The 25,850-nt window shown below is 40.9% G+C and overlaps 1 protein-coding gene across 2 annotated transcripts in view; it reads right to left on the reverse strand.

The window, feature by feature from the left end:
* Window positions 1-13,635, reverse strand: part of ATSAC1 (Phosphoinositide phosphatase family protein) — a 47,785-nt gene extending 34,150 nt beyond the window's left edge. Inside the window, exons 1-4 of one of the 2 annotated variants that reach the window (XM_088979697.1) lie at window positions 12,591-13,635; window positions 12,286-12,490; window positions 12,018-12,183; window positions 1,660-1,882 (exon numbers count right to left, since the gene is read on the reverse strand). In XM_088979697.1, the coding sequence (XP_088835823.1) occupies window positions 1,660-1,882; window positions 12,018-12,183; window positions 12,286-12,490; window positions 12,591-12,722 (726 nt within the window). In that variant the 5' untranslated portion in view covers window positions 12,723-13,635. The remainder of the gene's footprint in view (window positions 1-1,659; window positions 1,883-12,017; window positions 12,184-12,285; window positions 12,491-12,590) is intronic. The other variant, XM_088979695.1, reaches the window with a different exon arrangement.
* Window positions 13,636-25,850: the final 12,215 nt, after the last annotated feature.

The following is a 25,850-nucleotide window of genomic DNA, read 5'->3' on the forward strand; positions in this document are numbered from 1 at the left end:
ACCCATTGTATCCTCACTTCCATGTTTTGTATCAACCATTTGAATTCCTTCCTTTCATTATTATAGGTCCAAAGTTTGGCCTCCTCACTTTGTAGCCACCCCACAACCAACTTGGAGTCTCCATCTATGATCAGTTTTTGAATGTTCAGATTTTTTGCTCTTTGTACTCCTTCAAGCAAAGCCATAATCTCTCAGCTCTTAGAGAATATCTTACACCTATTAGTCCTGAGTATAAAGCCAATATTTTGCCCTCTTCATCTCTAAACACTCCTATTCCATAAAAGCCCAGGTTGCCCAAACTACTTCCATCAAAGTACTGCATTTATCTCCACCTGCACTGAGTCTCAATGACCCTACTAGAGCTAAATATGTTAAAGAATTTCCATATCATCCCGAAAGATTCTCCCACTGATGATACAGGTTTTCCAAAGGAGCAACCATCAAGATCCAGGATCCATATATACTCCTTTTCCACAGCATGGAGGGTCTTCACCACTAAGATATAACACATAAAGGATATCACTACATAGGAGAACCTTCAAACCAAATCATCAAAGGAGAAAGCCCTAAATTCCTCCCTAGCCCCCAACCCAATGTGTCACTTCTAATAGCAATAAGATCCATCAATACATCCTACGTATGCTCCCTGTTGCTAAACCTATAGCACTCCTCTCATCCCAAATGATCCAAACAATAGCTGCTCTAGCACATCCCAACAGAATCTTTCCCTCTTTATCCAATAGGGAAAAAATATATGCAGAAAATAAGCTTGGGATGGTCTTGTCATTGCCAGAAAGATCCAAAATAGAGCTAAACAATGCCTCTAAACCCTTGAAACATATGAGCACGTAACAAAGAGATGAAAAGCCACCTCATTGTTGGCCTCATAAAAGACAATGAATATGAAACACAAAAAGCAAATTTTCATTATATGCTAATGCATTTTACCAGTGTTATAGTATCATACAATGCATTGAAACTTTGATATTTGATGAAAACCACCACATCATCCCACTAAACTGAAAGCTATATTCATTGTCTCTCTATTCATATGGCCTACTCGGTGTACTTGTTTTACAGGTCAACTGGAAAGCCCATTTTACCAGTCAGATGGATCTCCCTTATGAGTCCAATCAGAAGTCCATAGACACTCACATCAAGGAGTGAACCTAGAATAGAAGGATGGGCCAATTCCAAAAAGTTTAAGGGTCCCTTTTGAGTTCTTCTGCAATCCCTCTTCAAAAGGACTTGGAGATTTATGACTTTAACAGAAAATATCAACTGGACTTAAGTTTAAACAGTGTAGAAGGATTCACGTAGTGAACCCCAAGTGTTAGAACAAAGCTAGGTTGAGTCAACCTAAGCCAAGTGCCTCAACTTATTATCATTTGCTCACGAAGTCAAAATTAAGAAAAGGCTACAAAATAAACAATAACAAGAATGAAATAGGCAATGAAAATACCTAATTGTGGCAATAACCAAACCAGCTAAAAGCTATTTTGGATTAAGGAATAAACATGTAACAAGTACTCCTGATCCAGAAAGAAGATCCAAAACCATTCATACTTGAAAACCAATGCTGCATACTTTCTATGATAATGCACAAGCAGAGGATTCATCCGATAATGGAGAACTGAGATGGAGCAAAAAGCTGAGTACCTGTTTAAAATGTCCATGGACCAGTGCAATAGTCCATTGAGTGTTATTACATCTAGAACGAATTGCTTGTGTTAGAAATGCATTCCATACAAATATGTTATCATATGGCATCCTTTCCTCACCCACTGCTGTGACATTTTTCTGTAGGCTTCGCATTATGGGATATGTATAACTATAGAAAAAGTCTTTGGTCAAATCCACACTGGACAGGAGCTTCTTATACCTACAAACAAGGAAAGAAATGTGTTTGACTATATCCAGCAAAATTAGACAGATATTCAAGTATAGGAGATGGCTACTTATTAATGATCAAGAATATAGCTTGACAAACAAGTAGACAGTTTGCTGTCCACCAAAGAATTAAAAAGGGACAAGGAAAAAAGAGAAAAAAAAAATTTCCACTCATCAACTGATAAAAAAGAAAAAGAAAGAAAAAATTTCTTGCAATTAAAGCAGACAACAAAGACATTGTCCCAAATAAAAACAAAGACATAAGTCACTTAGAGAAGAAATAAGTGAAAAAGAAGAAGAAAACGATAGAAAAGCCAGGCTACAACCAGAATTCACTAAACCGAACTTTTATTTATAAAATCAACTTTTCTAATTACAATTACAATGAATTTATTTATAGACATAAGGGCTTGGATCTTCCTTTACAAACTCCAAACTAACTAGGGAAATTGACCCAAAACAATTTCCAATTGTTTTAGAGTTTAGAACTAAAACAAACCTATAGGTAATCCATAGGGACTCCAATAAGGACCAACTCCTAAAAGATAGCAAATAACCTGTTCTTGTTTTTCTTTCTTTTTTTTATTTTGTTTGAGCAATACATGACCAATAACCCATTAATAGTTATACTAGAGCTAAACAAACCAGAAAAGATAAAAAAAATAAACTCCAAGAGAGCCCAAGAGAATAGAAATACTGAAATCCTGTAGCAGACTGAATGGCAAAACAGGATTCATGTAGCCAACCCCATATAGTTGAGATATAGCTTGGATGATGATGATGATGATGACAGTTAAAATACATAAGACTTACAAGGTATTGGTCTCATTGGATAGATAACTCAATAATCCATCTATTGACACCAAAACTATGTAAAACAGATAATATTTGGCCACCTGAAAACTAGGCAGAGAGGGAAAATGGCACGATTGCAACTTTTGAACTTTTCAAAAATCTAAGTGAGCAAACAGAGACCCAGCAGGTTATGTAGATATATAAGCAGAGAGAGAGAGAGAGAGAGATGAAAACAGTTGTGCGAAGGGGGAAAAGCTGCCAACTGGAGAGAATAGAATAATAGTCTCTCCCAGTCAACCAAGGTTAATTTATATTGAACTTATAAAGAATGAAGAATTGCAGATCTGCCCCCTCTTTAGTGCGTTAAGTCCTATAGACCATAAGACAGATCTATTTTCGTCTTCTTCGAAGGCTGCTCATGATATTCGCCTGAATAGTGGGAGACAAGAGAGGACTCCTATTCGGGGATGGTCATTCAAGGGAGAAGAAAGGGTGAGAAAGAACACAGCTCTGTACCTGAGGACAAAGAAGGTAAAAGTTTTCAAATAAAACAATTTGAGAGCTTACAACATCCATAGAAAGAGGAAGAAGGAGGTTTGGGAGTGGGTGATTACGAAATTTGTGGGATCAGAAAAATCGAGGGTCTACGATCGTCTGGAGGTTGAAACAAGGTTAATGGAGACAGCTATTCATGCTCTTCTTTGGGTTTCTGAAGAAGGCAGAATTCAAGAGAGAGCTACTGTCAAGGATTCTGTTGAAAAATCTGAGAAAGAAACTTTCAAATCTTCAGATGGGATTAAGGAGGATGTTAGAATGGAGGAAACAGAAAATTCTGATAAGGGAGGAATTCCATCAAAGAGCAAGGTTTTCTCATGCAGCTTTGATAGCAAGGAAAGGACACAGGAAGCGGGGGAAGTAACAAATGTCAAGAACTCTAAGAGGGAGGACAAAGAAGAAGGATTGTGGTCTACAATTTTGATAGGAAAGCTGGGGATGGACTTAGTCAAAGCTGGGGAAACACAAGGCAGCTTGGAAAAAATCGAGAGGTTCCAGTAGCAGGCAGATTGTTCATGTAACCAAGGTTTTTCATCTTCTCAAGGTAGGGTTGATCAGGGATGGTCCTTGTTGTAGATTTAAGAGAATCTACAAAAGGAAAGGATCAAAGGCTACTACAAGACTTCAGAAATATCAGACAAATAGCATTGACGCAATTTGTATAGAAATTGATGCAGGCAAGAAGCCTCAGGGTATCGAGTCAGTTAATCAAGATGAGGGAGCATTCACAAGGGAAAGGGAGGAAAGGAATAGGACAGAGTCTTCTGGGAGAAGTTTGGAGGAAGGGAAGGTGATAATGAAGGAGAAACCTATTGACAGTGGGGGAAAGAATGAGAGAAAAGGAAGTGCCAAGGAAGTGATTGGAGACGAGAGCAGAGAGGGGGAGAGAGAGATAGGAGGGAAGAAAGACAACTCCAAGGATGTTAACGATATGAAAAGGGAAGAGCCGATATTGATAAATTGGTAGATAGACAGGTGGCAGTTGGGAAATATCTTGGCCTTTTCCTTTTTGGGAGGAGAGGTGGTGATGAGAAGGCAATAGAACAATTTGAACAGAATATAAGGCAGGAAAATAACAAGGGAAGAGCAGCTGGGGAAGGGGATGGTATTTGGGAGGAAAACGAAGGAACGGAGACAGATATCGTTGATGAAGAGTGATGGAAGATATGGTTTTCAATGCAAGCGAGAGGGTAAGGTTTGGAGGTCCGTGGATGCTATTTGTTGGTTCCCGGGTTCTTGCTGTTTCTTTCTGCATTTATTACTGGTTTTTTGTTGTTTTATCTCAGGTTGTTTGGAGTGCTAATTGTCTAGGGATTTTTCTTGGGTTTAGGAAGCTTGTTCGTTTTCTGTTCTGTCTGTTGGTTTTTTGTTGTTTTATCTCGGGTTGTTTGGGGTGTTAGTCATCTAGGGATTTTGCTTGGGTTTAGGAAGCTTGTTGGTTTTCTGTTCTGTTGGAGGTTTTCTCTCAACACTGTCATTGGCTGTAATCGTTTTTTCTTTTTTACTTATCAAAAAAAATATACAAGTGAAGTGCCTCATCTACCCTTACTTAAGTTACATTGATAAAACAGGTACTATGTAAGGAGCAGGCAAATAAGTAAAGATAATAAAGACCTACTTCATTAATAATCAGGGACATTTGTTCAGACAGAAAAGAGACCTGCTTCCTCACTCTACTTTAGCAGGGCGGAATTTACCATTCCCACCTTCAGTTTCCAAAACCCTACAGACCATATATCATCCATTGCCTTACAGTGTGCATATTGTATGCCTGTTTATGCATGCTCCCAAAATTTCTCACATGGAAGTTGTTGAAACTTGAAAGGAATCCAAGCTGTCTCAAGACATGTCTGGGAAAGGGTTTATTGTTCAATAAACATGACAAGTTAGCAGTTAGAGCACATTTTGATGCCGACTAGGCAGGGTCTGCAAGGGACAAAAGGACTACAGCTAGATATTGCACATTTATTGGTGGAAACTTGTTCACCTAGAAGAGTAGAAACAAAAAGTCGTGGCTAAATCTAGTGCTGAAGCAAAGTATAGAGCAATGGCTCATTGTGTGGCTGAATTGTTGTGGATTGGATTCTGTTAAAGGAATTGGAAATTCATATTGATAGTCCTGTTAGACAGTTTTGTATGCCCTTAGCTTCAATCAAAATTGATGTACTTTATGAGTTGATTGTAAATGAATAAAAGTGCATATTTGATTCATGTTCCCTTGGTATGTTTCTGTGTAATACCCTTAAACTGGACACTTATTGAGACTTGTGTTAGTTTAGAATGTTCACAGCCAGTGGGTCGATCTGGGGAGACCTATCCTGACAAGGCTGACACTGTGGTGCCACCAAGTCGGTTGGAGTGGCTTGTCTCAGCTACCGGGGTGAGACCCTAGGCACATACAGTGTGGGATTAATTGAATCTTTGAACTGGACCAGATTTCCAGTATTGCCCTGGACCTTGGAGATTGATGGGCAAAACTGGAAAGTTACACCCGACCTCTAGACTCGATTATGATACTACACTAGGTGTCGGATCGGGCTATCTTTGATGTACCAATCAGTGAGATCCTTAGCGGGGGTCAAAACCTGGGTATGTTGGGACAATCCGAGAATTCATCTAAGTGGGTGATTATAGTGACAGAATCAGCCCATTTGTCGGACAAAAGTAATGATCGGGGATGCACTCTCACTGTTGGAAACCAAGACTGCCGGCAGCCGATTTCAACCGTTGAGATTTGTTTTGCAAAGTATATTTTATATGATATATAAAAGTATATATATTATGGTTTCTAAAATGTTTGCAAAAAGGTTTTAATTCCCGGGATCCATATAAGTAGAGAGTGCAACACTGTTCCTTGCAGCCGAGGGAGAGGTCCTCTCTTGTCGGGCAGTGTATGATCATTAAGGGCTGAGAGGTTAAGTATAAGACCATTGAGGATAATACCTGATGGGCTAATCTTGCATCTGCCCACAGTCCTTGGGTGTTACAAGGTGGCTTGGCCCAGGGACCACTTAGGGTAAGTGTTGGGCCCATAGAACCCATTCGATGGGTTTCAGGGGGTGCACTGTCTTTAACAGTGTATTCGACCAGACCTTGTAACAAAGGCTGGGCCGAACCCATGTGGCTGATGTGTAGATCAATGCTTGGGTCCCACGCCATACAAGGAAGCCCAACTGGGCAGCATTTAGGAAGGTTAAGTGAGCACATAAGCTTAATGGGCCTAAAGCCCATTTCAAACTGGGCTATTTATTTAGTTAATTAAAGGGGCGAATTCTGAGATGGATTAGCAGATAGGATAGGGTCTTAATCCTATCCACTCAAAGAATCCAGATCTGAATGTGATTCAGATCTAATGGGATTAGGAGAAAGCTAATCTAATCTGCAGATAAGATAAGGGTTTATCCTTATCACTAAAAGAGAAGGCTGATCCAAATATGATTTGGATAAGCAGCTCCTAATGGGATTAGAAGCTGATCTTTTAATTAACAAAAGAAGGAGGGGGCGGCAGCCTTTAGGAGATATACATCAGATCCTCTTTAGTGCTGAAATCAAAAAGAGAGAATTCTACACCCTGCGAATACTCTCTTGCCGCCTCCCTGTTCTTGCCGCCCTGTTTGCCAGTTCGATCTCCAGTTGTGAGAGAAGTCAATATTGGATCTTGACATCAGTTCTTTGAGAAATGATTGAAAGGAAGTTGTGCTCACGTACCATTCTACTGATTCTTGCAAATGACAGAGTTCTTGGGGAAGAACACTGTTGATTCTGCTCCATCCTGCACTGCACCATCTTCAGTGGGAGCAGTCTTTGGATCCTTCCTTGGGCGTGAACACCTTCGTTGGGAGATATCACTTCTCCGTATCAGGTATAATTCTCTCATATTCCTTTTGGTTCAGATCTGGTTCATTTTAAGGTTCAAGAATGATCCTTGAAAATATGATTTTCTAAATAGGGAATGTGATTCCCAGTTGAAGGGAGAGAAAAAATTTTGAAATTCGCCCCCTTATTCCGCAATCTTTGGGCGTCCATGGGATGGATCTCTCATCCCTTCAAGTCCCTCAAAGCTTTACTGTGACAATCAAGTTACTATAACATAGCAAATAATCCTGTTCAGTATGATAGGACCAAACACATTGACATTAATAGAAACTTTTTTGAGAGAGAAAAATTAACTGATTATATTGAAAACAAAAAAAGTAAATGAGATGATGTACAAGATAGACACTTTGTTCAGGAAAGAATCATCTCAGGAGATTTATGCATCCCCAACTTGCCTTTTGGAAAGTAGCTAGCCAATGTCTTCACCAAAAGATCACCTAAGACAAGATTCCCTCAGTTGTTGGGCAAGCTGAGCATGATAGGTATCCATGCTCAACTTGAAAGGAATTGTCGTATTGAATCTAAATGGACCTGGACCATTATATGTTTTAAATCTTTTATGTTCTACCCGCCTATGAGGTGCATTATTGTACTTCTATTTTTTTTGAGAAAAAAGTTAACTTTATTCAAAAAGTTAACATTATTGTACTTCTATAACATTCTAAACTCTCATTAAATATCAATTAGGTCTAGACAGAAGCTATGCTGCCACCCATATTCCTGAAACCTCTCTTCAGTCTTCTCATCTCTTCTTCTACCTGAGTTGCTTCAATTGATTTGTGGCTTTAAGGTGGGTTCAAATGGCCATTCAGTGTTTTAAAAGCACAAGGGCCAATTTGCGCCTAAGGCGCAAGGTGAGGCGCGGGCCTTTTTGAAGCAAGGCACAAAATTACAAAAAAAAATGTCGAAAAATTCAAAAAATGCCAAAAATTTTAGAAAATGCAAAAAATCAAAATTATTAAACATAGTGTTAATAAAAAATATAAAGTTAAATTTTAAAATAAATGTTTAAAAAACCTATTATCTAAAATTAAAATACATAAACATAACATGTAAAGTGTATTCAAATGAAAATTTAAAAATAAAAGCAAATATATAAAGCATTTTCAAGCATGTAAAACCCACAATCTCTTTTTTCCTCATTGCATTGCTTCAAGTAGCTAATGTGATGTAAAACGTATTGCATTCTTGATTCTATGGGTCGCCTTTGTACCATGTCCCTCGAGGCAAGCCCAAACAAGTCCATGTTAGGGTCTTAAATTCTCATTTCTCACATAAAAAATAATATTTTATAACTTTAATTGCCTTTTAAGAAGATATTTTATTGGAATGAATGAATGAACAAAATTAGCAAATAGGGGGTTCTCAGAGCTTCAGTGAGTGAGCGAACAAGGTGCACCAGGTGTGCACCTTTTGAAAGGGGTGTGTCTAGGACCTGGGTGAGGCGCATACCCTAAAATGCGCCTCGCCTGTGCGCCTAGGCATGCCTTTTAAATCATTGTGGCCATTGAAATCTCATCTTCAATATGTAGACAGCACTCTCATTTTCCTTGATGCATTGGTTGAACAGGTTCTGAATTTGAGGGCTATTTTGAATAGTTTTGAGCTGTTAACAGAATTAATGGTCAACTTAAAGAAAAGTGTAACGATAGGAGTGGGAGTTGGAGGATGATTTGCTGAAAGATTATGTTGTGTCTCTTTATTGTAGAGTTGGGGAATTCCCTTTTACCTATTTGGGGCTGCCAATTGGGAGTTTGGGACCAAGGCATCAGCAACATCTACTTGAGTGGGTGGTTTTTAATTGATTGTTATTACTGTCTAGTTAGATGGTGGGGCATGTCTTTGTTCTTGTGTTTTTGTTTGTTGGTTCGGTTCTGTTCTTCTTTGGTGGGGAAGGTGCCATTGGCATTTAACCGCTTGTTTGGTTGGGTGAGTAACGTGACTTATGATGTTGAGGGGGTGGATTTCAAGTTTTTGTGTTTTTCTTTCTCTTGGGTGACCACTGGTCACTTTCCTTGTATGTATTTCTTTTATTTTAATAAATTCTATTTTATTAACAAAAAAATGGAGAGAATTGATAAAAGGTTGGCAGGCTGGAGGGGAAGATTCTTGTCCTTTGTGAGAAGAATTACATTAATTAAAAATGTTTTGTCTAATCTGCCCATATATTATTTATCCTCTTAAAATTTCCAGCTTCAATGGCAGATAGGATGGAGAAACTCCAAAGAGATTTCCCTTAGGGAGGAGAGGGGAGTGGAAAGAAATTTAGATATGGAGTGGTTAGATTTGAGTGGGACCTTAGGGAGGTGTCATCTTCATATGGAGCATATCTACGGAGGGGCATTATGTTATTTCATCAATGTTTCAAGAGTTTAACAAGGTTTTATGTTGGGTGATGGTTCTAGAATCAGAACTGGGAAGATGATTTCTGTGGAGTGAGGAAGCTATTTGATCTTTGTCCCAAGTCTATATAGGCTGAGTACACATAATATTGAGATCAATCAATACAATAAGCTGAGAGGAAAGCAGTTAGTATGGTGTCTGAAGCTTAGGAGACCTTTACTCAATAGGGAAATGGAAGATGTCTCATATTGTTGAGTAAACTAGAGGAGATGAAGGTCTCTACCACAGAGAGAGATGAATTGTGGTGGAAGGAATGTAAGAATAGGAGGTTCTTAGTCAAATCTTATTAAGATGGAATTGCAAGGAATCAGATGGAAACTTCATCCATTAAAGGAATATGGGGCAGTGCTAATCCCCCAAAGGTAGATGCATTCACATGGTTAGTTGCCAAGGACAACATATTGATAGAAGATCATTTAAGTGGTAAAGGATTGAGCACAGCAACTGGATGTTAAATGTGTCTTTAAGAAGAAGAGAATCCGGAACATCTATTCATGTCGTGTAAAGTGATTGACTTCATATGGCATTTCTATTATCTCTTTTGAAAATGCAGTACATCCGGCCCAATGATCCAGAATAGATTTTTCCCAAGTTGCCAAGGATACAAGGAAGCCAAAATCAGTTGGAGTTGTATCCCTTTTGCAATATGCTGGGGAATATGGAAGGAGAGAAGTGGGAGGTTGTGTCAAAACATACATAGGAGGATTTCTGATCCAAAACAAACAAACAAACCTAGGAGGATTGAAAAAATCATGACTGATATAGGAAAAGTGGTTATGGCTGGTTTGACCATATTTTGCTCAAACAAGCAGAACAGGGTTTGGATATAGGTTTTGCGAAACTATTGAAAATCCAATTATTGTACCTTTGAGTATTTATAACTAAGTTGTAACAAGGTGTTACCTGACTGCTTAATTCAGTTGTACTCATTTTTGTTCCCGTGAACAAAATTTTGTTTTGCTATCAAAAAAATAAGGCAAACATTCAGAGGGGTTCAAATCTGTACATACAAACAGATCAGGATTCTGGACTTCTGCAACTCCTATGGTGGCAGGGATTGTGCAAACATGAGTAGAGGCATTAAGCCTCCTCTAAATTAATTTCTAATTTTGGAAATTTGAACAGAAAAAGAATAAATACCTAATCAAATGTATTTTCTCTCTCTCCAATCACCCCCTCCCTTCACTGCCCACTCTGGCTGCAGACAGCTATGGTAACAGCATAGACAAAATAAGATGGAGATAAGCATGAATTGCAAACTAATATAAACCTAATGACTAAAATGTTTTACTATGCAGTCATGTCTGTCAATTTCAGCAGGACATAACCAAACATGCAGTGAAGAGTTATTCCCCATCATAGCAGCTCATCATGAGCACACACTTCACTTAATGCAATGGATCCAATTTTGGTTTTTTTTTATTTTGGTTTAATTACTATTGGGGGGGACAAAGCCAGCTACTTCACAAAGGAACCCAGCATCATGATTCAAGCATCTAAAGCTCAGGTGATGAATCTGGTATAGTATCAAGTCATTATAGGAAACAATAAATGAACACAATGGCAGGATGTTCAGGGAGCTGGAGATGAAGAATCATGTGGATAATGTAGATAGATGCTTATTATTTGCTTCCTGAGTCAGATGGTGCCATGGAAGTGGAACAATTTCTTGGATTTGGAGCTTTATCCCGTTGGGTTTTTAGATCTGGATCGAGGTTGTGTGTGATGTTGGAGTGGGTCTTGCTATGTCCTTTCTGTAGGTGGTTTTTATTAGCCATTGAGTTATTTGTGTTGGCTGTTTTAATTTTGGTTGTCTTTCTTTTGGGTGATTTCTTATAACATTTCTTCGTATCTTCTTTTTTATTTAATAAATTTTATTTTTTTATGAAAAACAAAAAATTTGCCCATCACTCCAACCATTAACTTCTATTTTTCATGTTTTCTTTCTTCTGCATTCTCTTCTACAATTTTTTCTTTTTTTTTTTTTTTTTTTTTGCTAAATCTCCTCTAAAAATGTTACTCTTGATTGTTGTAGTACCATCTCCCATGACCTCTTCAAGGGAGAACTTTTTTTCTTTGATGATCTGTCCATCTTTGTCACTTTTTCTTAACATTTTCAAGAGACATTCTCTAATAAAGCTTGAATTAATGAAGAGTTTGGTGTAACCTTTTTTCAGTCTATTAAGGTTTTGCCCCCATAACTTTTTCTCAGGGATTATGAAATTAAAAGAATTAATTAACCAAGCCTCTACTTCTGTTCACAGGCTAACACATGAGCATTGGCATATGTCCAGATTAGATTGCATGTAGAGAGCATTGTGTATAACAAGCTGTCCAGAGCAGATCCAGCCCCAGTCGGAGTTCCTCTTTTTTATATAAAAGCGCATTATTAGTGGATCCCCAAACCTCAAAATAGAATGAGAAACTATAAGCACGTAAAGCAGTAATAAAAATAATGACAACAACAAAAATAGTTGGACCAAGAAATGGTGGAATACCTTAGCTCAGTTTTGGAATGTGCTAAATCAGTCTGGATTGATACATGAGGAATAGTAATTAACTGGCTCTCATCTATGCTATAAATTGCGTGCCCACATATACTGCCAATTTGCCGACGCTTTGTGACAAGAATCAGATAATACGATTCCAAGAATTTAATGCAACCTAAAATAGAGGAGAAAAGGAAAAAATAATATGTTCAGATGGCAATAACAAAAATTATATTTTCACAAGAACGTGAGGCGTTAGGAAAAAATAAAGTATCACCTGCAATCCCAAAGACCTTGGCAACAAATGTGAGGCCTCCAGTGGCACGGTTGCCTTCGCTGATGCGTTGGAGCAAGCTTTTAACTTCCTGCTGTGAGTAGACAACCGGATCCTCACTGATATTGAGTTCTGAAGGCTCACATCTGTCTATCTTCAAAACTCGGAAGAATCGTTTGTTCCGGTCGCTCCCAATGAGATAAAACCTCTGCTCAAACCAAAAACCACATCACCAGAATTTCCAAAAAAAAAACATAAGCACGCAGTAGAAATAAGCAAAAAAAATGATGAAATTCAAAAATCATTACTTGACGGGTTTCGTAGAGTTTAAATTTCTCGAGAGAACACGAGTGCGGATCAATATCCTGGTCGTTCGCCGAATTATGCATGAGCGGAGTTAGGGTTCCCGAATTGAGCTTCGAACTCTCGGATTTCGCCATGAAAGTGAACGAATATGAGCTCGAAACACTAAAACATCGCTAATTGATATCTCTCGCGCATTTTTTCACTTTTTCCGGTCGACGAAGAAAAACAGAGCAGGGTTTACATGGAGCCGACGACTCGTATCTAAAAACGGTCAGAACTGCAAAAAGGCGTAGGAAATTTCTAACTTTTCATTGATGTTTTAAAAACGACTCGGAATTCGGAAACGGAACTGTTTTTTCCCTCCAGATCACGGATCAACGGTTCAACGTCCGGATCAAACGGTTCAACCAATAATTTTTGCAAAACGCTGTCGTCATCTCATAAATAAAGAACAAGGGTTCGATAGTCGGAATCGGCAGTTGCGGAATCAAGCATCATAGTTTCAACAGTCTGAGTCCACGGAGCGGTTCAGTAATTCATTTATACCTCACGCTCAAGTATACGAAATTTCACAAGAGAACCAATTTCAACGAATGGAAACATTATCGAATATATTCCGTTTGAGCTTCGGGAAAAAGAAAAAAAATGGCATTTGATTGATATCCTACCGTGAGCAGCCATGGCGGGAGTTTTTTTTTTTTTTGGTAAAAAGAGAAAACTTTATTTGCACCTACAGAAAGGATGAAGAACGATATAGATTTTCGAAACAGAGATGTTCAAATGGGCCGAACCACAATGAGAAATGGCTGGTCACCATAAAGTAATTTTCAGGCAAAATAGCCGCACAGTGCTGAAAATTCAGAGTGGAGAAATGCCTTGCAAGGCTACTGATATCTGACCAGATGTTCTTGAGGGGAGAGAAACTCCGGATTTTGCTTGTTTAAAATATAATGGATTGCCGACAGTGAATCTGACCAGATGTTCTTGACGAAACTCCAGCACTTAAGAGTTTCGTGGCAGCCAAGTCTTATTGCTCTGGCTTCTGCATCTAAAATTGACTGGCATCTTACTCTTTCCCCTTTAGCACTCAACACTAGACCAGTGTTACTTCTAACAACATAAACTAAACCAGCCCAACCCGAGGTATTATCAAAACTTGCATTACAATTTACCTTAATCCAATTTGAAGGGGGGGCTTCCAGCCACAGTTTGTAACGTGGTTCACTGGTGGATCTGTAGGTTGAGAGGCTGCAACCTGGGGACAGAGCTCACCCCACATGGCTAAACTTTTCTGAACCACTACCACTAGGCTTCTGTATATTCCTTTGAAACAGTAATCATTTCTTGCCAACATATAATTGATTGGAGGGCTGCCCAGTCTGCAAAATCTCCTTCTAGGTAGCTTCTACTATCAAACCAAGTAGTTATCCACTCCAAAACGTGGTTACTATTAATCTGATCAGATCTTAATGCTAGCAGGGAGTGGATCCACACAGCTCGCGCATAGGGGCAGTAGAGCAGGAGGTGTTGGACATCCTCGGTTTCTCCACACCTCTGACATTCCCGGCTTATGTTCAATTTCATTTGAAACAGAGCGGAGTTGACTCCAATTTCTTGCCAGCAGACTCTCCAGATGAAGTTTCTAATTTTGAGCGGGATCCGAAGCTTCCAAATCTTCTTCCATGGGGCCTGTGGAGCAAGCCTAGGATTTGAACCTTCCAATAGATATCGACAAGCTACTTTGTAGCCAGATTTTACAGTGCATTTCCCATCACCTGAGAAATGCCAAATTAGAGAGTCCTCTTCATCAATTGAGCCCAGTGGAATAGACATAATGTCTTTAACATCTTCTTGGTTGAATAGTCTTGTGAGAACTATTAGGTTCCAGCGACGAGGATTTTGAAGCACGAGATCTTGAACCTTAGTGTACTGGCAGTCCAGGGGCCGTGGGGAGTGTATTTTAAACTCGATTGAGTGAGGGAGCCAAGGCAAGGATCCTCCCAAATATTCACATCCGCACCTGTACCGATTCTCTAAATAAGGCCTTTCTTGAGAAAAGACAACTCATATATTAGACTTTGCCATAACCAAGAGGAATTAGTCTGGTTACCCACTTCAATCAAAGGCCTATTTGGATGGTATAAGGCTGCAAGCAGCCGTCCCCATAGTGCGTTTTTACTATGGATTAATCTACATGCAAGCTTGCCCAAAAGCGCCCAGTTGAAAGCTCTCAGGTCTCGGAAACCCATCCCACCAACTGCCTTTACAATACAAAGCTTTGACCAACTAATCCAGTGGATCCTTCGCTCATCTCTTCTTTCACCCCTAGAGGAAATCACAAAATTGGCTATTCACTTCCTTACACATGCCTAATGGAAGCTTGTAATGGCTCGTGTGGTAGAGTAGAGAAGCAGTGGCCACTGTATTGATGAATACTTCACGACCTAAACCAACACGTTTAGGTTTTCCTTTTCTATGGTTTTTATTTTTAATTATTTTGACAAAGATAATAAAATAATGTATAATTTCTATCTAATGGAGCAAAAGTGTTTGAATGAAAGGTGTATTACGTGTCACACAGCTATTACTTGTTCACTCATTCTACTTATCTAACCTGCCTACTACATCCAGACCCCTTTCTTTTATAGATTCAAAGACCTTTCTTGAGACCTGATGTTTATTCAATGATGCAAGGTTATTGATGAGGGCGGATTTATCCTCCAATGACATTATGACACGTGGCATCTCGGAACAACTAGGTGACATCCGGAACCACTTTGGCAACAACTTGCCTTAGCCAAGATGATGGTGTCCCAGTTGGCGACCTGGCACAGGCACCGACCTGGCGACCTGGCACAGGCGCCGAACTGGCAGCCTGACACAGGCACCGAACTGGCAGCCTGGCACAGGCACCAACCTAGCGACCTAGCACAGGCGCCGAACTGGCGGCCTAGCACAAGCGCCGACCTGGCGACCTGCGAGACGTGTTCGCCAACAAATTCAGCATGCATATCCCAACACTCCCACGATCCTTGGAAATTGGCCCATGTACCGAACGATCCAGAGGGTGGTCAACGTGCATGGAGGTTGCCTTCGGGAATCTCGGACCACTTAGGTGAAGCCCACGCCAAACAATGCCTATACAAAGGCACCAACCCTAATGACATGGAGGGGGCAAGTAAGCATATTCTAACTCTCATACTTTTGTGATTTTTTGCTCGCAGTCTACTATGAGAGTACTGACTTAATCATCGGAGCAACCTCATCGGGTTAGCCACCCCGGGTCCTCTGACATTGATTCCTTGCAGGTCTCTAAAGAATTACGAAGCTCGACAATCAATCCAGCTCGGTGGTCTGGTCAACTCGGCACCTAGCCTACCCCCAGCTTGGCCTAGTCAACTCAACACCTAACCTGCACAGCTCGGCCCAATTAGTTCGGCACCTAACCTGCCTAGCTCGGCCCAGTCAGTTCGGAACCTAACCTGCTCAGCTCGGCCCAGTCAGTTCGGCACCTAACCTGCCCAGCTTGACTCAGTCAGCTCGACACCTAATCTGCCCTCAACTCAGCCTGGTCAACTCGGCATCTAGGTCCTCATCCAGCAAAAGTTCTCCACTTATGCCTCCGAGTTATCGGCCACTTGGAAGCAGACCAAATGACAAGGTACTTAACCAAAAATTGATTCATCAGTTATGATATGTACCCTCCCTCTTTAATGCATCTCTCTCTCTCTCTCTCTCTCTCTCTCGTGTTCATGTTATTAAATAAATTTATAAAATAACGTTTAGGAAATTGATTAACTATACCCCGTTGTCTTAAAGTACCTTACAATTGACTAAATCTTTCTTACCATCAATGTCCATTTACGGAATAATTAAAAATACTATTTTGCCCATCACTCTCTCTCCCTCCCCCTCCCTCTCAACACTTCCTCTTTCTCACGAAGAAATGGAAGTATGGTACCATTGGCTTCAAATCTGTTTTCTAGACATGCATATAGTCAAGACTCATGAGGAATTAGAGATACTTACCCTTCTCTATTGACTAGAGAAATTCCCAATGAGAACCCAAACATCGGCGTCCACAATGAGCTTAGACTCGGTCTCTCCTACTCTCATCCCAACACCCAACCCATCACAACCTCACACAAACAATGAGATGCACTTTCCATGTCATTTTCAAGACAACCAATGAGATACACTTTCCAAATAACCTAAATAATCTCTTCTCCTAAAATTTTTCCTAGATTACCTCCCCCACTATCCCCTACTTTCTCCATAATTATCTCTAATTCCTATTTATCTAGAAAAGTTATCTCTAATTTAGTAGAGAGTTTATCTGCTAGGTTATCCCTAATTCCTATTTATCCACTCCCCTACTTTTTATTTGTATCTATATAAAGAAAGTTTAGATTAAAAAAATAAAAAATTATTTAAATATTCTAACAAAATTATATAATAACTTTAAAATATTAATTAAAAACACAACAAAAATAATTTTATATTTTTACAAAATATATCACAAAAATTACGTGTTAACAATTCAAATTATGTTTTTCTAGACTATCAATTTAAATGTTTTTAAAATATTTAATAATATGTAATAGCTTTAAATAAATAAAATTCAAATAACAAAATATTTTAAATATTTTATAGATTATTTAAATATTTATCATAAGTAGATTTTAATTTAAAATAACAAATTTATGTAATAAATTAAAAAAAAATCTTCAAAGTTGAAAAATATTTATAACATAATATTGAAATTAATAATAATTTAATATAATACAAAGTTAATAATGAAATTATGTAATAATATTATAAATTATGATTTTATGGATAACTAAATTCAATAAATAATTAATATTTTAAAATTTAAATAATTTACATATTATATATGTATTTAAATAAATAAATATTTTAAATAATAAAATATTTAAAATAACTATATTTTAAATAGTTAAAATAAAAAAAATTATGTAATAAATTAAAAAATATATCCTGAAAATTATAAAAATAATTATAACATAATATTGAAATTAATAATAATTTAATATTTTTACGTAGCATTATAAACAACTAATTTCAATTATATCAAGTAATAATTCGAGAAAATAACTTTCAAAAAGTAATATTTATTTATAATAATTTTAAGCTCTTAATCTATATTTATTATATAATTATATATACTAAAATTAATATTTATTGCATTTCTGTAATTATTTATTGTTTTTTTGTGATAAATGTATTTTCAATGATTATGTATAAATTTATATTGTTTTGATATTTAACAGAAAACTTTTAATAATTATTGGAGATTAAACTACTATTATTGAAAATTTTAAATTTAATTTATTATACTTATTGTATTTATTATACTTGGTATAACCTATTGATTAATTTTTATGATATATTAAATTATTATTTTAGATTATACTATTTATTGACTAAGTTAATATATTTTTAGTACTTATTGTTTTTTTGTACTTATTATATTTTTTAATTATCAATATATTTTCAATAATTGTGTATTTTCGCTATAAATTTTCAATAATAATTGGAGACTAAACTATTCTTAATTATTTAACTGAGATGAGACTATTAATTTAGCTGAAATTATGAGTGTTCATGACTTTGTTCAGTTCGGTTGTAGGCTATTTGGCCAACTAAATTGACTTGGTTAGGTTGGGGAGTTGGTAAACTAAAACCGATTGACCTTTTATGAAATCCAACCCACTCAAGTTGTATCGGTTTGGGTCGATTTTTGCTTTGGTCAGTCAGTTCAAAAGATTTAAACCTAAAAATTTAATTTTATTTTAAAAATTATAGTGTAATTATTAAAAAATAAATTTAAAAATTAGATTTATGATATAAAACATTTTAGACTTATTTTACAACTTATTTATTTAATCAACCTTTCAGTAAGGAGTGTTTGTTTATTTTGCCATTAGACCCATGATTTTTTCTTCCAAAAATACCCTTAACACTTTTTTTTGTATATAAAACAAAATTGACCAAATATAACCAATAGAGTGGTTGCCCGTGTCTTATTAAGGGAAAAATGGTTTTTTTTATTTTAATTAAATTTATTTAAATGAGCATTAGGGTCAACACTATCATTTTCCATTGTCATGTAATGGAAGATTGATTAAATCCATTGCAAGTTATAAATGGTGTTTTAGTAAAATGCTAACTATAGGGTAGATTTTAGTAAAAACATGAAACTATAAGAGGTATTTTAATAAACGACCCTTTCTATTATTTAACTTTCGCTTAATAAATCCTTTGCATCGCACAGGTCCCCATTAGTTCATTCTTAAATCTTTTTTTTTTTGTCTATTTGGGGTTTTTTCACAACTCTACCCAATGAACAATGAAGACGAAGAATGACCGTTTTTTCCTTTTAGTAAACGACCATTTTTTCCTTTTGGGGAACGTTTTTTTCCTAAGGAACAATGAAGACGAAGAATAAGAAGATGGGGTAAGACAAAAATTTAATGATATAAGGCATATTTGTGTCAAGTAGGCCACTCAGTAATTAAGTAGGTTTTGAAACCATCTGGTATATTTAAGTTGGGATTCTAGAATTATGATGTTGGACTTATAGTTTATTATAATTTTTTTTAGTATACAAGATTAACCTTGTGATTTTTTATCCAAATGGTCAAAACATTCCAGTCACCGTCCATTGGCAATCTAGTTTGGGTTAACATCAAACATGGTAGTAAGTAAAATCCATTGACATTGTCAAAGACCCGTCAACCTACTTGACCCAACAATGAGCCACACGCTACAAATTGCCTTATATTTTTACCATTTTCAGGTTGAAACTTTTGAAGTTTTTTTTTTCTTATTTGCATATTAAATGACCAAGTTCGACCATTTGGTTAATTCAATTATGTTTTTAAATTTATAACAAAAATAGTAAGCACAAGATAAAAAATAATAATTTTTTCGACCAATTTTCCCTTGCTCAAAATCCACCCATAACTAGGGGCGAGCATGGATCGGTTTGGTTTGGTTCCATACTTCCATGGTAGAACCTGGAACTTACTATGTATGGGTCAGTTCTAGGTTTTAGAAGCGAAACCTACCCTATGAAGGTTGGTTATGGCCTTAGCGGTTCTAGGGTCTGCCCATGGAACATATTCTTTATTTATTCTCCCCCTTCAAAAAAATGGCATGTTCTTTAAAATATAGATTTTCAATAAATATAATATATAATTTAAAACTCATATCATCTTTATTGATTAAATTGAATAATTTAATCTATAGATTATCATAATATATTAATATATGGTTCAAAATTATCTTTATAATTTACATTTTGTAAGTATCACTGATGGAGGGTGATTTGGCCCGACCTCGCAGCACGGGTACACGTGGGCGTGACCTTGCTCAAACAGTGACTCAGCATGACAGCGCAACGAGCGTGAACACAAATCGGAGGGAAGGTCCCATTGAGTACAGCTCGGCAACTCGGTGGGTAAACTACTCGTCGGGAGCCGCCTTACCCGCACCTCCTCCTCGGGGTTAAGGCACTTTGGGATGTCCCGAGTTTAGGATGTCCTTACCTCTCTGAAGGCCCGAGCTCCCCCCAATGGACCTCGGGCCACTCCCAAGCAAGAACGCACCGATCCATCTCTGGACACCCTGAGGCATGGACACCTCAGGTCAGCCAGCTCGGCATAACCTGCTACAGGCAGCTCGTCACTCAAGAGACAGCCCAGCTCAGGGTGATTCGTGGAAGGGTAGTTCGGTATACCATAGGAAAGCTTCCTGCTCGACCGTCGTACCTGACAAATCTGTGGATAGCAGACATGTCCCTCGTCAGATAGCGTCGCGCTTGTCACCTTCATAAAGGTGTCTCGCGTCTGACATGCATGTACCCTACAACGATGGCCCCACGTGTGCCACCTCAGCCTTGCTTGTAACGGTTGTGGCAGGCTGACAGTGGCGGTTATACCTGCCCTGTCATAAGTCCGAGGGACTGAAGCAATGGAATTCGGTTATAAGGGATCATTCTCAAGGAACAAGGTATATTCGAATCACTTGCGCAGCCTTCACTCTTAGCCTTCTGTTTCCCTTCTCTTCTTGCACACAGTACTGACTTAATCATCGGAGTGTTCCCGCCAGGAAACCCCCTCGGGAGTTCTTCCTCTTTCCTCTCGTCTCAGGTACCTCTCAGGAGCCATGCGAGTGCCGCTAGGAGTGACCGGATTGTGCTACATCATTTGGCGTCGTCTATGGGAATCGCTTCAAAAGGCCTTTCTCTCTAAACTTTCACAGTTCTCTTCTTCCTTGAAAAAATCCAGCACTCATGGCTTCCTTTAGCAACGTTGGACGAAGAGCGGAAATAGATAACTCCAGGGAACAACCCCAGCTTCCTACTGTCTGCATCGAACAGTTCACCGTCTCCCTCAAGGCGGACGGAATCCCCAACTTAAATGTGCCTCTCACAGTGGCACCTATTGTTGCCCCACTCCCTGCTACAGTCGAAACAACGTTCATCGAACCTTCGGTCGTGCCCCCAATGGCCAACCCGAACCAATTGGAGGACTTGGTGCAGTGCATGTGGGCCATGCAGGCCCAAATGCAACAGTTCCAACTGCTTCAGCTCTATCAACAACACGTACTGCACCAGGTCTCCCCAGTATCAGTATCAGCAGCAGTTCCCCCAGCTGCCTCAACCTCAGCTTCAACAGCCGCAGTTCCCGCCCCGGCATGCTGCCTCGCAGCATGCTAAGTCTCACTGTCAGGACGAGCGCCCCTCTGGCCAAGGAGAGGCCCCTCAAAACTTCCCAAAAACCAAGGCCTCCCCCCGCGGCAGGCGAGAGAGACTGACTACCTCGGTCTTGCCGCGGGCGAACAGGTTGGGAGGACCCCAGCTCGCCAGGTCTACATCACCTCGGCAGTTGAAGCTTGAAACCCCACTCTTTGAGAACCGGTTCGAGATCCAGGCAACAGACTTCAAACATGACCCCTCTGTCTGCAACCATCACCAGTAGACCGGGCTACTTCATGCACAAACCATTCCGGACAGCGCAGAGGTGAGCAACACGAATGCCGAGCCCACCAAGAAGCAGAGACGCCACCGCCGAGCTTGCCGATCTGTTACCTGCGATTTGCCCGGGCTTGGGGGCAAAGAAGAGGTAAGCTCGGCCGAAGTCAAAGCTCCCCTCTTCTCAACTCCATCCCCCCTGTCTTCCGAACTCCTGGTAATCCCAATGCCCAAAGACTTCAAACTCCCCCCCTCTTGACAAGTATGACTGGTCGTTTGACCCAAATGACCACGTAGATGCCTTTCAGTGACAGATGCACCTGGCGAGAGCAGTGAGTCGTGCATGTGCGTGGCCTTCTCCACTACTTTTAGGGAAGCAGCCCACACGTGGTACCAGAACTTGGCACCTGGGTCGATAAGAAGTTGGGCGCAGTTCACACAAGCCTTCACATCCCACTTCGTCACCAGCAAACGGTGCCCGCGAACTGAAGAAAGCCTCCTCAACTAGTGCAAAGGGAGGGAGAGTCCATTATGGGCTATATCAAGCAGTTCAACGATGCTTGTATGCAGATATCGTGCATGGACTCCGTCGTACGCCTTGCAACAGCCAAGAAAGGTGTGACACACAAAGAGTTCAAATGGCACATGGTCGTCAACCAGCCAGCGACCATAACCAAGTTTTTGAAGCTCGCGGATAGGTTCATAGCCACCGAAGAGGAGATAAACCAGAAGGGCAAGGGTGCGCCCGAAAAAAGAAAGAGGGAAGGAGAGCCCTCCAGTCAAGGGGACAGCCGAAAGAAAAAAGATACAGTTCAGGGGGAAAAGTCGGGTCAATTGTTCCAAGCTCTTGTAATGGATTGAGCTGATTACACCCCATTGAACGCGAAGTAGGCCGAAATCCTGATGGTGAACAAGGATGCCCTGTACGTCAAGTGGCCACCCCGTCTGAGGGGGAATCCCAATGAAAGAAATAAGGGTCTATATTGTAGTTTTCACAAAGATCACGGTCACAGTACCGAGAGTTGTAAAAACCTCCGTGACGAGATAGAGGAGCTCTTCCATCACGAATATTTGAGAAACTTTGTACAAAATAATAATAACAATAGTAATAGAGCAGGTCAACAAGGGGAGCATGGTAAGGATGCTCCCGAGTCCAGCAACAGGCCGGCCGAACAACCGCAGATGCAGCCTCCAGAAGAGAGGCCAGTTCGGGGGACCATCCACATGATAGCGGGAGGTTTGATCGTTGCGGGTTGCACTTCAGTAGTAGCTTGGACGTCAGTTCGTGAGGCCACCCGGGAATATCATAACCCCCTAAAGCGGCTGAAGACGGGAGACCCAATTTTATTCACAGAAGACAATGCGTGAGGGGTCCACTATCCCCATGATGATGCGCTCATAATAAAGCTAAGAATCAATGACTTCGAGGTCAGGAGTGTACTCGTTGACTCAGGCAGCTCAACCAACATCCTCTTCAAAGCTGCGTTCGACCAGCTTCAGTTGCAGAGAGGTGACCTGAAGCCTATAGACACTCCTTTGGTGGGTTTCAGCGGAGAAGAAGTCCAGCCCGTTGGGAGAATAACAGTACTTGTGGAGGTCGAAACATCGCCTTGTGTGGTCAGATTCAAACACGACTTCCTGGTGGTCGCGACCCCCTCCCCCTACAATGCCCTAATGGGTCGACCGATCACCCATGTCCTACGGGCGATGGTCTCCACTTACCATTTGGCTATGAAGTTCCCAACAAACTTCTATGGGGTAGAACGAGGCAACCAGCTCGAGTCCTACAAGTGCTATGTTGCCACCGTGAAGGGGAAAAACAAGGTGGCCGACGACCTCGAACTAGACCGGCCCATGGAGCAAGGCGAAAAGTGAGCCGCACCCACGGAAGAAACAGTCGCGGTCCCAACCTCAGCAGTAGACCTAGCTCTAACGCTTCAGATCGGCGCTTCCGTCTGGGAGCCCCTATGGTCCAAACTGGTAAGCTTCTTCGGTGCCCTCATCTTTAGAATTTGGATCATCTTTGGACTGACGTACAATGTCGTCAGTGATCCGCGAAGTGGTGATGGCGCTCGTATCCAGGTCGGGGTAGAGATGCCTGATCAGCCACCGACTAATCTTGAAGCCCTTACGATAGGCCTCCGTCATCACGTCGTCGAACCTTGAAGGATTAGCATAGTCAAGGACGGCCCGAGTCTTGGCCTCCTCGAGAGCACGCTCGAAGATTGCAGTCTTCTCTCTTATGTCTCCCTAGAGATACTCCACTTCATGCTCCATCTTCCCCTTCGCCTCTTTGAGGCCTTGCACCTCGAGCTTCAAGGCGTCCCGCTCAGCCTTGAGTTTGTTCACCTCGAGCCCTAAGGCCTCTTGACCGACCTTGAGACCGTTTACCTCGGCCCTCAGCTTGTCCTTGTCTCGGGCCAGCTCCCCCTTCTCTGCCATTAACACGTCGATGAAGCTCTTTTGAGCCGAGGCGTCACTCTCCAGGCGGTGGACCTAGCAGCGAGCTGCCCTCAACTCGGTATGGGCGGCGCGAGATGAATTCTCAGCCTCCAAAGCCTGCCTCAGGTGCCAATCTGATTGAAGAGTCAAGGCGTGAATGGCAGTGTTCACCTGCAAAAGGGAAACCGGTCAAAAGGGAAACAAAAAAAAAGAGAATAAGAAAAAAGAAAAGAAAAGAGAGACTCACCATCATAGTATGAGTGGTAGCTCAGACACCGAGCTGACCAAAAGTGAGTTCGGCCCACTCGCTGACCTCCCCCGGGTATGCAACCAGCTAGCTCTTCTCCAAGCTGCGCTGGGGGTTCAGAACAGTTTGACTCCCCTAGCCTTCCGAGCTGGATGCCGCCATCTCCACGACAAGGGTGCAACTCTCAGAGGTCTCGGCAACCACCTCTGCAGCACGAGCCTCGACAACGCTCTCAGCAACAGGCTCGGTAGGCTTGGCAGCAGGTTCGGTGGGCCTAACAGCAGGCTTCGCTACCACCTCGGGCCCCTGAGGCACCGCCTCTCCTTCCAAATCGATGACAGGCTTCGTTGCTACCTCGAGCCTCTGAGCTGAAGTCTGTGGAGGTTGGGCCTCGGCTGAAGCTCGCGGGGACTCAACGCGCGCCTTCTTGGCTACGTGTTTCTTTCTCTTCATCTGGCATAAGAGCTTATGGTGGTCTATTCTCTCCGCCTCCAAACATGACATCAGTAACCCGAAGTAAACATACGAACAGAAAGTCGAAGTGAAGGAAAACCTACCCGGGCTCAAGCTCGCCTGGACGAGCTTCTCCTCATAAGTGAAGTCTTTATAATCCAACCCGAGCTGAGCTAGTGACTAGAGCACCTTCTTGGTCTTCCTATCTAGGATTACACCGGGGTCTTGAATGGCTATCCTCCAATCGGTGGGGAAGGGCCACCCCGTACTGCTCCGGACTACGAAGTAGTCCCGCTTCCAAGCTGGGACTTTGCTCGGGAGCTTGTGCATGAGTTTAAAGCCCGAGCGGGGGGACAAGTAGTAGAATCGCTTGTGCCCGGGGAGAGCACCTGAAGCACTCTTCTTTATGGCCAAAATGGTGCTGAGAATATCTAAATCTAGGGAGAGGGAACGGTCAAAACAAAGAGAGATGGACCCCATCACATTTCGTATGGAATTTGGGAGGAGTTGGTCCAGGGTAATGTTGAAGTGTACCAACACCTCAACGATCAAAGGGTGAAGAGGAAGTCGGAGCCTGGCTATCAGTTGCTCCCTGAAGATCACGATCTCGTTAGGACCGAGCTCCCATGGGAAGTTGCCGGTGGGAAGGCTATACTAATATTCCTTAGGGAGGCGGAACCTCTATATGAGGTCCTGAAGCCTCTTCGAGGTCATTATGGAAGGTATGAACTGATCTGGCTCCCGACCTCGGTGGGAGGCAGACACCAGATGACCCGAAGCCACCCGAACTTTGAATGGTTGAGCAGCAGAGGAGCCACCCCGAGCCGAGGTGCCTACCTCAGGCTCGTCGATAAGGCCGTCTATGCTAGACGACATAGTAGACTAGAGGGAAGAAACAAATTGAAAAAGGGAAGGAAGCTCGGGAGGACTCACCAAAAGAAACGCAACCGAACTAGGAGAACAAGACGAACCGGAAGACCCGAGCTAAGAGACCCCCGGCGTGAGCTCAAACACTGATGACAAGAACTTTGTGGCGAAGAAAATGGCCAAGGGTCCCCCTATTTATAGCCATAGCTGCGAGTTCCTAGAGGCAAAAGCGGTTTAGCGCGTTTTTGACGTCCG

The sequence above is a fragment of the Nelumbo lutea genome, chromosome 3 (assembly GCF_056320005.1).
Source record: "Nelumbo lutea isolate HS-2025 chromosome 3, American lotus-T2T, whole genome shotgun sequence".
NCBI classification, from domain to species: domain Eukaryota; kingdom Viridiplantae; phylum Streptophyta; class Magnoliopsida; order Proteales; family Nelumbonaceae; genus Nelumbo; species Nelumbo lutea.